The following is a 13,422-nucleotide window of genomic DNA, read 5'->3' as shown; positions in this document are numbered from 1 at the left end:
ACAACCATATACATAAAACACACACTGTACCCACAGAGAATCTCGGAGAGCATCTGCAACATGTTATGGTTGAAATAATTAGGCTAGGCTTCTGTGTACTGTGCGCCAGCTAGGGAGCGCGGTTTGCCATTAAACTCCTTCTGATCTGCCTAATTTTCCACCACTGTACACACAGACACACATGAGCTCTGTACAATAAGGCTCCAACAGATCCAGTAAGTGTACCTGTTTTCTCCAGGCTATTGAAATCCAATAACACACTCTTCCCTTCACCTCCCTACACACACTGTGCCACAGCTGTAATTAACTGCTATCTGGCACAACAATTACAGCTTTTACTGCAATGTGCTGCCCTGGCATCCTGCTTGCTATTAGGGCACACAGAGAGAGGCGAGGGGCCCTATGGCAGCGTACAGGGATGTGTATATATATATATATATATATATATACACACACACACCTAAAGTCGGAAGTTTACATACACCTTGGCCAAATACATTTCAACTCAGTTTTTCTCAATTCCTGACATTTAATCCTAGTAAAAATTCCCTGTCTTAGGTCAGTTAGGATCACCACTTTATTTTAAGAATGTGAAATGTCAGAATAATAGCAGAGAGAATGATTTAGTTCAGCTTTTATTTCTTTCATCACATTCCCACTAGGTCAGAAGTTTACATACACTCAATTCGTATTTGGTAGTATTGCCTTTAAATTGTTGAACTTGGGTCAAACGTTTCGGGCATCCTTCCACAAGCTTCCCACAATAAGTTGGGTGAGTTTTGGCCCATTCCTCCTGACAGAGCTGGTATAACTGAGTCAGGTTTGTAGGCCTCCTTGCTCGCACACGCTTTTTCAGTTCTGCCTGCACATTTTCTATAGGTCTTTGTGATGGCCACTCCAATACCTTGACTTTGTTGTCCTGAAGCCATTAAAGATTGATTCAATAAATCGTTTGACATGTTTCTACTGACTGTTACGGAACTTTTTGACATTTCGTCTGCTTATAGTGAACACGCTTCCTGACGTTGGATTTGTTTACCAAACACGCTAACAAAAATAGCTATTTGGACATAAATGATGGACATCATTGAACAAAACTAACATTTCTTGTGGAAGTGGGAGTCCTGGGAGTGCATTCCGACGAAGATCAGCAAAGGTAAGTGAATATTTATAATGCTTTTTATGAGTTTTGTTGACTGCACAACTTGGTGGGTACCTGTATGGCTTGCTTTTGCTGTTTTCAGATGATTGAATATTGTGTTTTGCCGTAAAGCTTTTTGAAATCTGACACAGCGGTTGCATTAAGAACAAGTGTATCTTTAATTAAAGTTTATGATGAGTATTTATGTTATTTGACGTGGCTCTCCGCAATTTCTCTGGATATTTTGGAGGCATTTCTGAACATGGCGCCAATGTAAACTGAGGTTTTTGGATATAAATATTAACTTAATCGAACAAAACATATATGTATTGTGTAACATGAAGTCCTATGAGTGTCATCTGATGAAGATCATCAAAAGTTAGTGATTCATTTTATCTCTATTTCTGCCTTTTGTGACTCCTGTCTTTGGCTGGAAAAACGACTGTGTTTGTCTGTGATTTTGCGGTGACCTAACATAATCGTTTGTGGTGCTTTCGCTGAAAAGCCTATTTGAAATCGGACACTTTGGTGGGATTAACAACAAGATATCCTTTAAAATGTATAAGATACATGTATGTTTGAGGAATTTTAATTATGAGATTTCTATTGTTTGAATTTGGCGCCCTGCACTTTCACTGGCTGTTGTCAAATCATCCCGGGATTGCAGCCATAAGAATTAAGCAAAGATGCACTGAGTTTTTAGGTAGGCCTTGAAATACATCCACAGGTACACCTCCAATTGACTCAAATGATGTCAATTAGCCTATCAGAAGCATCTAAAGCCATGACATTATTTTCTGGAATTTTCCAAGCTGTTTAAAGGCACAGTCAACTTAGTGTATGTAAACTTCTGACCCACTGGAATTGTGAAACACTGAATTACAAGTGAAATAATCTGTCTGTAAACAATTATTGGAAAAATTACTTGTGTCATGCACAAAGTAGATGCCCTAACCGACTTGCCAAAACTATAGTTTGTTAACGAGAAATTTGTGGAGTGGTTGAAAAACAAGTTTTAATCACTCCAACCTAAGTGTATGTAAATTTCCGACTTCAACTGTATGTATGTATGTATGTATATGTGTGTGTGTGTATGTATGTATGTATGTATGTATGTATGTATGTATGTATGTATGTATGTATGTATGTATGTATGTATGTATGTATGTATGTGTGTGTATGTGTGTGTGTCCTTACCTTCACGTTGATGTGTTTGTGTACACGTGTGCATGCACATGTTCGTTTGGATTCTTTCTGAGTTTCGCGTCTCGCCGTTGTGCGCAAGTGTGTCTTTACGTGCCTGAGCTGGCGTTCTGCTCCTTACCTTCTCCAGGTCGGGCTTGTGTACAGGAGACCCGGCGCCTGTTCCATCCGAGTCCCCTCCGTTGCTGCACACCTCCCTCATCACCTACAGGAAGAGGAAGACCAAACACACAAAGACCGCACTATTTAGTGACAACAATGCACCAGTTACATTCTGCTCATTTCAAGCACGGGAGCAAGATTGCCATTGATGTGACGTGTTCAATGCATTTCATTTCAGAAACGTGTTAAACTGACGGAAAAGTCGCGGGGGGGGGGGGGGGGGGGGTGGGGGGGGGGGGGGGGGGGGGGGGGGCAACGGCTCGGTACACAGATCGCTGTACAGTACTTGACTACAGCCATTGGAAGATAGCTATTGTCGCATCCATTGTGCGACGCGTCCATTGTGTTATATCACACGCCCATTCAGAGTGAATGGCATATCCAAGGACTGCGACGGGGCGCCAGTTTGGATCGACATGACCTCGCAGAACCTCCAACCTGGCAACCCATCAACAGCACAACCACCACCATATTGAGTCTCGTGAGCAGTGAGTGAATGAATGATAACGCTACCCTAGGTTAACCTGCGAGGGGTGACTTGGGGACTACTGTGGAGACAGGCAATCAGTACACGAGCGTACACGAGCGCACGCACACACACACACACACACACACAACCCTTCAAAACCATCCGCGTCTGTCCCCGCGGTGGGGAGTTCTTCTCAGCGTCTTTGCTCGCCACATTTCATTGGCTTTGGCCGGGAGCGAACATAATTGGCGCTGCAGGGAAATTACAGGCTGTGGCTGGGCTCCACGGTTTTGGCCCTAGCCAGAGCGGTGCTGGAACGATTGGGACAGACGTGAAGTAAATGTCTCCCTATCTGCCATCAGGGAGAGGCAAATCACACAGTTTATATGATATTATACAGATAAAATCAAATCAAATGTTATTGGTTCACACACATATTTAGCAGATGTTATTGCGGGTGTGGCGAAATGCTTGGGTTTTGGGTGGGTTTGGAGGGCTTAGGGACCTTCTTCATCTGCCAATAGAGGGGTGTTTTGTTAAATCTGGGAGAATAATCTTCATATATGCTTCACATCAAACTAGTGCCATAAACATTTGTGGCGTATAACTGGAAAAGATGGTTCTTTGCTGGATCTGTGAATGGCAATGTTCTTATTGTGAGTGACAACCCATACTTTAACACCAGGCATACTATACTGCATGTACATGGATAAAGACCCATGGTGTAAAGGAACATCTATGTGAGAATGCTGTTCACTGATTACAGCTCAGCGTTCAACACCATAGTGCCCACGAAGCTCATCACTAAGCTAAGGACCATGGGACTAAACACCTCCCTCTGCAACTGGATCCTGGACTTCCTGACGGGCCGCCCCCAGGTGTTAAGGGTGGGCAACAACACGTCTGCCACGCTGATCGACAACACTGGGGCCCCTCAGAGGTGTGTACTTAGTCCCCTACTGTACACCCTGTTCACCCACGACTACGTGGCCAAACACGACAACAACACCATCATTAAGTTTGCTGACGACACAACAGTGATAGGCCTGATCACCGACAATGAAGAGACAGCCTATAGGGAGGTCAAAGACCTGGCAGTGTGGTGCCAGGACAACAACCTCTCCCTCAATGTGAGCAAGACAAAAGAGCTGATCGTGGCCTACAGGAAAAGATGGACCGAACAGGCCCCCATTAACATCGACGGGGCTGTAGTGGAGCGGGTCGAGAGCTTCAAGTTGCTTGGTGTCCACATCGCCAACGAACTATTATGGTCCAAACACAAGAAGACAGTTGTGAAGAGGGCATGATAACACCTTTTCCTCCTCAGGAGACTGAAAAGATTTGGCATGGGTCCCCAGACCCTCAAAAAGTTCTACAGCTGCACCATCGAGAGCATCCTGACCGGTTGCATCACCGCCTGGTATGGCAACTGCTCGGCATCTGACCGTAAGGCGCTACAGAGGGATGTACGTACGGTCCAGTACATCACTGGGGCCAAGCTTCCTGCCATCCAGGACCTATATAATAGGCGGTGTCAGAGGAAAGCCCAAAAATTGTCAGACTCTCCAGTCACCCAAGTTATAGACTGCACGGGAAGCGGTACCAGAGCGCCAAGTCTAGGACCAAAAGGCTCCTCAACAGCTTCTACCCCCAAGCCATAAGACTGCTGATCAATTAATCAAATAGCCGCCAGACCTTTTACATTGACCCCCCCCCCCCCCATTTGTTTTGTACACTGCTGCTACTCGCTGTTTATTATCTATGCATAGTAACTTCACCCCTACCTCCTGTACAAATTACTCGATTAACCTGTACCCCCACACATTGACTCGGTACAAGTACCCCCTGTATATAGCCTTGTTATTGTTATTTTTTTGTGTTACTTTTTTATTATTTGTTACTTTAATTTATTTGGTATATATTTTCTTAACTCTTCTTGAACTGCACTGTTGGTTAAGGGCTTGTAAGTAAGCATTTCACGGTAAGGTCTACATTTGTTGTATTCGGCGCACGTGACAAATAATTGAGTTGATGTGTACACATACAGGCATCCACACTCTAGTGCAGGACATGGGTGTCGCCAAACATTGAGTGCCCAATATGCAAAATGATGCAGGGGAAGAATTGCAGGCAACATGGCGGCAATGGTCAATCATAAGAGCAAGACTGGGAAAGGACTTGAACAGTGATTATAGAGTGGGACTGAGTGTAAACAGGCGACACACAGTGTGAGAAGCCAAGCAGCCACTGCAGACCAGTAACCCTATGAAATGCAACATTATATCTCACCAGGCCTGCTTGAAGAAACAGAGGGATAATTATCACTAGACGAAAAGAGAGGGAGGAGAGGAGGGAGAAGAAGAGGAGGAAGAGAAAGATATCTAGCATTAGCCCGGTAGAGAAGAGGAAGAAAAAGTGGGTCGTGTCGAAGACGAGTGCTACAGAGACAAAGGGGAGATGAGGTAAGGGTATAAGGAGAAAAATATAACATTCACGAGACCATAAGCACTGAAAAGGATGAAGTAACAACACAATATGGACATTTAGATTCCATAAACAGCTCATTAGCCACACAATATCTGGATTTCACATTAGTAAACTGTTTAGGTGCGCCTCAAGGCTCCGTTCTAGTCCCGTCTCCATTTACTAATGTAGTCTTACACGACTCCGTTCATTACAGGGATATGGTATTGGATCACAATCCTCCGACTAGAGTGGGATTTATCGGAGATCTTTCATATCCATTATTCCATCTTGAATGTGAAGCGCAAGAGTGATAATTATCAAAGCTCTGCGTCTCTGGATGGAGAAACGGAGTAGGGGAGACGGAGAGAGAGAGGCAAAGAGAGAGAACGGGGAAGAGAGAGAGAAAGACAGAGCAAGCGAGAAAGAAAAAGCGAAAGACAAAAAAATAAGGAAAGACAAAGAAACAGAGAAACAGATCACTTTTATTCTGCGGTCCTAGGCAACGTCAAGCCCTAACATCCAAACACATGCTCCACATTCTAATCTTTTTGGCTCTGTGAGGCGCTCAAACACCCCCAGGCGTAACTGTATGCAGAGCAGGCCAAGAGAATATCTCCTCCCTCACTGTACAGTTAATCATGCGAAGGTAAAATATGTGACTTCAATCCAATCCATCCACTCTTGGCACCTGTTTTGGGGTACGTCGATCCACGGCCAGCCGGGCCTCATAATTGGGCGCACTGATTGCAAGAGTCATTGGGTATGAAAAAGTATGCATATGTCAATTAAGTAAACTAAAACAGAGATTGTATGGGGTGAGGGTGAAAGGCATGTGTTTATGCCGTGTTCACATCTATCGGTTCAATGTAGTTTTAAAGTGCATTTTAACAACAGACCTGACCAAATATGCAACAATGTCCTGTCTCGAGCGATAATTATGGATGTTGTGGTTCGGGTTTGTATATTTGCGCAGTCCAGGGCGGCTGCTCACAGGTACCTCGGCGCTACCCGAGCATGCTGCTTCGCTGCGGCAAATCAATAAACAGCCATAATTACCATATGGAAGGAGTAATCGAATCAGGACAAAAATATCAGACTTATTCCCTTTTTTTCACTGCGGACATAAATCTCTATAGTGGCCCACCATAGGTGCAGGTTGACTTTTATTGGGACGATTCTTGTCCTGGAGGCAGTACTGAGCGATTTCCGCTAGATGGACCAGCTGCAAAGTCTTTTTCTAATTCTGAAAAACGAAAATTCGGGATAACGGCGGGGTTCAAATCAAACCACACTTTTATTCATCCCACGCTTCGTAAACAACGGGTGTAGACGAACAGTGAAATGCGTACTCACTGACCCTTCTCAACGATGCCGAGAGAAAGAAATGCATCGGAGGTTAAGTTCGGGGTTTAACATCAGATTGTGTGACTTTGTGGATGTGCCAGCAAGTGACGACCGCAGAACTGCCTCCAGAACAAGATCCATGCTGGAAAAACGTTTTTCTAAAACGGGGCCCTCTTCGACAAAGTTTTTCACAGACTGGTGTGCTGTGTGAAAAGGTTTCAAAAAAAGGGCCCGGTCGGTAAACTACAGAGCAGGAAATGTAATTGGCAGAGAGCAGCATTCAGCAACTAGAGGAATGAAAAAAACAACGGGGGAAAAGGGGTCTTAAAATAGCTGCACAATGGGTTTTCAACGATAAACAACAGTTTCCAAGGGGAATCTCAGGAAAGCAAGAGGTGAGGGGGGGTTGTAAGCGTATGTGTGTAGTGCACGTGTGTTTCCTTCAATTTGAACCCCCATGGCCTCATCCATACTGCGATTGAAATGGAATAGCTCAAAGGCTTTGGAATAACATACGGGGCGCAGAGGGGAAACTAAAAAGGACAGGTCTTTATTTGATGTCAGCGGGATGGTTTGCTTTGCGGGCTTGTCGGAGTCCCCGGGAGAGACAGGGCTGAGCGGGAGATCTGAGAGAGACGGCTCTACAAATACAAAGCAAACATCCTGACATTAAGAGTCCAGACATCAGAAACACCTGTTCAAAACAACCATCTGGGCCCTAACACAATATCAGAAAGAAAACTCCATCCGCTAAGACCAAAAAAAAAATATGATTATGTTATAAGTAATCTCTCCCCTTAAAAGGAGAGAGGATTGATGGGAAATATACTCTATCCTGTTCTCACTCCAAACGAGTGCACTGGACAGGGGGACCCCCTCTCCATAGAACCAGTCTGTTTCTGATTTACCCAACTTGTCATTGTATCCAATGCACACATTAGTCTGGCACTCCGTCTACAATAGTGTTGCTTGGGACCATTGTCTGACAGCAAACCTCTGTAGCATCCTAATTGGTGTCTCGGGTCATCCTGTTACCCCGGACCACTCGGTCTACAATAGTGCGCCGCTGTAATGTCATAATCTGTGTCTCGGGTCATGGTGTTACCTTGAGCCACTCCTCAGCCTGCTCTTTGCTCTGCACGGCCAGAACCAGGGCATCTGCCCCCTGGTGGACTATCTTCAGCTCGTCTTTCTTCTTCTTGCCGTCCTTGGGGACATGTGTGATGCTGCAGCCCGATAACACTAGCTCCATCTGGGGCGTCTGGTCTTTAGATGACTTGTAGCACTGCAGGAGGGAGGAGAGAGGGAGGAGAGAGGGAGGAGAGAGGGAGGAGAGAGGGAGGAGAGAGGGAGGTCAATGAACCAGTGGATCAAAGTTTTTCAAGTACACATGTGGCTATTACGGTGTGTGCGTGGTTATATGTGAAGGTGACAGTGTGTCTCTCTGTATCTGTGCATGCGTCCGTACCAGCAGCTTGTTGTCCTTGATGACACAGAGCAGCTTGGTCCACTGGCCGAAGCGTTTCTTGCGCAGCAGGAAGGCACAGATGCGCGCGTCCTTGACCAGGTCCATGGAGGCCTCCTCGCTAGGCCACTGGTGTCGCATCTTCTTCCCTCTGCCCTTCCCGTCCTCCTCCTCCTCGTCGTACGACTCATACGAACTGCTCATCTGGTCCGAATCGTAGTCTGAGAGATCGTTGAGGGATAACAAAATGGAAGATATTGACTTGCAGGGGCGGGTGTACGTGCATTGTGAGTGAACGTGTGTTTTCAGTCCTCACTTTAGCTTTTCAAGTGTGTTTTCGTTGTGTGTGCGCGTTTGCGTTTATTCACATGGATGTGTGTTTGTGTTTCGTACACTTACTGGAGGTGATGTATTCTGGGGCTTTTCCAGGACTGAGGGGGACGGCCTCTTCGTAGTAGCCCTCTGGGAGAGAGGAYCTGGGGAGAGGAGGAGGCCCGTTGTCTGGAGGCTGGAGGAAACACAGGGAGAGAGAGGGATTGGTTAGAGAGGCATTGGTTACGATGCACTGTAGCCTATGGGAAAGCGCCACAGCGAGGGCAATACGTGTGTTAGAGCGTGACGGGCCGGGCGCGTACACAGGAAGTAGCTACTTCGGATGTGAGGTCCCTTTAGTGGAACGTCAAAGATTAAGTGTGACCCCCGTCTATATGGTGGCCATCTTATCTCTAGGTTATCAATGAGACAAGTGATTCGTTTAGTAATCAGCTGAGTTGACTCATGATTGGCTTTGAGGTGTTACAGCACCATGGAGGCAATCAACAGGTAAATCATTTTCACTAAGATGTGATGCATTCCCACTTAGGCAATAACACTGTGGAGGTGGTGTGGGGGGGGAAGAGAGAGAGAGACAGAGAGAGACAGAGAGAGACAGAGAGAGACAGAGAGAGACAGAGACAGAGTGAGTGAGAAAGGAAATTAAACAGAGAGAAAAAAGGAGGGGAGTCGGATGGAAAATAACACTTCTTTGTTGTCTTCCCCACTTAGTTAGCTAGGGCGCGAGGAGAAACTAACTCGCGCGCTGGGGTCTTTTCCTCCGGCTCTTAAAATAACATAATTGCGGCAATAAAAATCTAATCTCTCCAAGCGCATGGAAATAAATGTCTTCATTGACATTTAATGCGGGGATTTGAGCATTCCCAGAGTTGGTCTTCACCCATAGTGAGAGAGAGAGAGTACAGAGAGAGAGAACAGAGAGAGAGAACAGAGAGAACAGAGAGACAGAGAGAGAGAGAACAGAGAGAGAGAACAGAGAGAGAGAACAGAGAGAACAGAGAGACAGAGAGAGAGAGAACAGAGAGAGAGAGAGAGAGAGAACAGAGAGGAGAGAGAAGAGAAGAGAGAGAGAACAGAGTAGAGAGAGAACAGAGATGACGAGAGAGAGAAGCGAGAGAGAAGAGAGATCGAGAGTAGAAACAGATGAGAGGGAGAGAAGAGACAGAGAGAAAGATCGAGAGAGAGGACAGAAGAGAGAACGAGATGAGAGAGAGAGAGAGAGAGAGAAGAACGAGAGGAGAGAAGAGAAGAGAGAGGAAGAGACGAGAGAGAACGAGAGAGAGAGAGAGAGAGGAGAGACAGAGATCGAGAGAAGAAAAGAGAGAGAGAAGAGAGAGAGAACAGAGACGTGAAGAGAGAGAGAGAGAGAGAGAGAACGAGTGAGAGAGACGAGAGAGAGAGAGAAGAGAGAGAGAGAGAGAGAACAGAGAAATCGAGAAGAGAACGAGAGAACAAGTCGAGAGAGACAAGAGAGCGAGAGAGAACAGAGAGCGAGAGAAGAACAGAGGAGAGAGCGAGAGAGCGAGAGAGAACAGAGAGAGAGCGAGAGAGAACAGAGAGAGAGCGAGAGAGAACAGAGAGAGAGAGAGCGAGAACAGAGAGAGAGAGAGTTTGATAATGTCTTCTTTGCTGGTCTTTTGGGTGTTGTAAACACTCGCTGAAGTTCTCCTTGTGTGTTCAGTTTGCTTTCTAACGTTCATTATCTGTACTCCTGGTTTACTCCATTCCCAACTGCTCTTCACTAGACTCTATATTTAGGGCCATGAGTTTTACCTGAAAAACTCTATATTTAGGGCCTATTATCGGCATCAATGTCGCCTGGAAGACCGTTCTATAAAAAAGGTACACATAACAACCTGCTGTAACCATGKCAACAACCTGTTGCTCCACCTAATGTCGCCACAAACTCATGAATAAACAATTATGGCTGGTGACTCCAATAAAGTACCAGCAACGCCCCCCCCACCACTTTTTTTCTCATGGGAAAGGTCCGCTCTAATTTAATTTTGTTGGTGGCAGCTGCCGTTTTTTCCCGCCGGTCGAGGGTTTTAAGGGGGYAAAAAATCGCCCAGCGTTGCACTATGGGCCGTTGATCGCGGCCGCTCCCAAAAAAGGCGCCGACCGACGCCACATCGATGTCCCCGTCGCCATGGAAACGTGTTAGGATGTGGGGCAATCCTTCCAACAGGTCTAAGTTTACCATATTTATACAGATAGATAGGGGAATCTAAATGCAAGGTCAATACGATGACTCTACACTACACTCATTAACCCAAAGGGAAATTGTAGTTGAACCAGCACTGTTCCGCCATGCACACTGGCATGCTAGTTGCCATAGTCTATTTAGCTCGAAAATCGGGTAAAAGGGTCAAACAGGACTATTACCAATCTGCAGCCCGTCTCTATCAACACTCAGCCACTCTGTGTAGGCCCAGCCAAATCCCAGAGAGACAAACACTAACCATTAATGACAAACACAAGTAAATCACAGTGTGCGTTTCAGCAGCCAAATGCTTCCTCAGTCTTTCTGCCTGTCTTTAAACCCTCCCGTCTTCCTTCTACAGTATTTACTCCCTTTATCTATCTACACTCCCTTTATCTATCTACACTCCCTTTATCTATCTACACTCCCTTTATCTATCTACACTCCCTTTATCTATCTAACACTTCCCTTATCACTCCAGTCTACACTCACCTTTATCTATCCATCTACACTCCCTTTATCTATCTACACTCCCTTTACTATCTACACTCCCTTTATCTATCTACCCACTCCAATTTATCATCTACACTCCCTTGTATTCATCTACACTCCCTTTATCTATCTACACTCCCTTATCTATCTACACTCCCTTTATTATCTACACTCCCTCTGTATCTATCTACACTCCCTTTATCTATCATTCTACACTCCTTATCTATCCATCTACACTCCCTTTATCTATCTCCACTCTATCTTCACTCTCCTTATCTATCTGACACTCCCTTTATCTATCTACACTCCCTTTATCTATCTACACTCCCTTTATCCATCTATCTACACTCCCTTTACCATCTATCTACCACTCCCTTTATCTATCTATCTTACACTCCCTATCTATCTACTACACTCCCTTTATCTATCTATCACACCTTTACTACATCTACACTCCCTTTATCTATCTACTACACTCCCTTTATCTATATCTTACACTCCCTTTCTATCTATCTACACTCCCTTATCTATCATCTACACTCCTACTATCTACTCTCATCTATCTACACCTCCCTTTATTCATTCTATCTACACTCCCTTTATCTATCTATCTACACTCCCTTATCTATCTATCTACACTCCCTTTATCTATCTATCTACAACTCCATCTACTCTATCTACACTCCCTTTATCTATCTATCTACACTCCTTTATCTATCTATCTACACTCCCTTTCTCTCCGTGTATGTTTTTAAACTTAACTGACTTGCCTCTAAAAAAGGTTAAGAACAAATTCTTATTTACGACGGCGGCCTACACCGGCCAAAACCCGGACGACGCTGGCCAATTGGTGCACCGCCCTATGGGACTCCAATCACGGCCGTTTGATATAGCCTGGATTCGAACCAGGGTGCTGTTAGTGACGCCTCTAGCACTGAGATGCAGTGCCTTAGACCTCTAACCAGGGTCTGTAGTGACCCCCTCTGAACCAGGGTGTCTGTAGTGACGCCTCTAGCACTGAGATGCAGTGCCTTAGACCGCTGTGTCTGCGCCACTCTGGATCCCCCCCCCCCCCCCCCCCTCCTCCTAGTGTTATCTCCTAATGGAAGTATGTACTCCCTATCTTGTATCTGCCCCCCTCTCTCGCTATCCTATCTGCCCCTCCTCTCCGCTCTCCTATCTACCCTCGCTCTCCATCTACCCTCTCGCTCGCTCTCCATCTACGTATACTCCATCTACCCTCTCCCTCTACCCTCTCCATCTACCCCTCTCTCTCTCTCCATCTACCCCCTCTCTCCATCTACCCTCTCCTTTTCCCTCCATCTACCCTCTCCTTCTCCCTCCATCTACCCTCTCCTTCTCCCTCATCTACCCTCTCCTTCTCCCTCATCTACCCTCTCCTTCTCCCTCCATCTCCCCTCTCCTTCTCCCTCACTCCTTCTCCCCTCTCCTCTCCCTCACTCCATCTCCCCTCTCCTTCTCCCTCACTCCATCTACCCTCTCTCCATCTACCCTCTCTCCATCTACCCTCTCTCATCTCCTCTACCCTCCTCCATCTACCCTCTCTCCATCTACCCTCATCTACCCTCTCTCTCGCCTCCATCTACCCTCTCTCTCTGCCTCCATCTACCCTCTCTCTCTGCCTCCATCTACCCTCCTCTCTGCCTCCATCTACCCTCTCTCTCTGCCTCCATCTACCCTCTCTCTCTGCCTCCATCTACTCCTCTCTCTCTGCCTCCATCTACTCCCTCTCTTCTCTGCCTCCATCTACTCCCTCTGCCTCCATCTACTCCCTCTCTCTCTGCCTCCCATCTACTCCCTCTCTCTCTCTCATCTCCTCCTCTCTCTCTGCCTCCATCTACTCCCTCTCTCTCTGCCTCCACTTCCCTCTCTCTGCCTCCATTCCAACGATACGTACTTACCCCTCTCTCTCACTCACGTCTCTACCCTCCCTATCGCCCCCTTCTCCTGCGCATCTACCCTCCCTGTCTCCCCTTTGTCTATATATTCCCTTTCCATCTAGAACTTTAACTCCAAGCAGCGCCGACCCCAAAACCTCATCATATTTCCTCTGGGAAACATGCTTTGTGGTGAACTCATTTGTCTGCAAGGTCAACTGCCCACTAAACTCCACACACCGATCG

General features: G+C 46.1%; 1 protein-coding gene across 3 annotated transcripts in view; it reads right to left on the bottom strand.

The window, feature by feature from the left end:
• The window catches only part of afap1 (actin filament associated protein 1), a 107,762-nt gene that overhangs the window by 17,512 nt on the left and 76,828 nt on the right, over window positions 1–13,422 (bottom strand). For all 3 annotated transcript variants that reach the window (XM_023982293.3, XM_023982292.3, XM_023982294.3), the window contains exons 4-7: window positions 8,650–8,758; window positions 8,254–8,471; window positions 7,891–8,070; window positions 2,466–2,549 (exon numbers count right to left, since the gene is read on the bottom strand). In XM_023982293.3, coding sequence (XP_023838061.1) covers window positions 2,466–2,549; window positions 7,891–8,070; window positions 8,254–8,471; window positions 8,650–8,758 — 591 coding nt within the window. The remainder of the gene's footprint in view (window positions 1–2,465; window positions 2,550–7,890; window positions 8,071–8,253; window positions 8,472–8,649; window positions 8,759–13,422) is intronic.

Source organism: Salvelinus sp. IW2-2015, linkage group LG37 (assembly GCF_002910315.2).
Source record: "Salvelinus sp. IW2-2015 linkage group LG37, ASM291031v2, whole genome shotgun sequence".
In the NCBI taxonomy this organism is placed as follows: domain Eukaryota; kingdom Metazoa; phylum Chordata; class Actinopteri; order Salmoniformes; family Salmonidae; genus Salvelinus; species Salvelinus sp. IW2-2015.
Note: the sequence above shows the minus strand (reverse complement) of the source record. Positions and strands in the feature narration are given on the sequence as shown.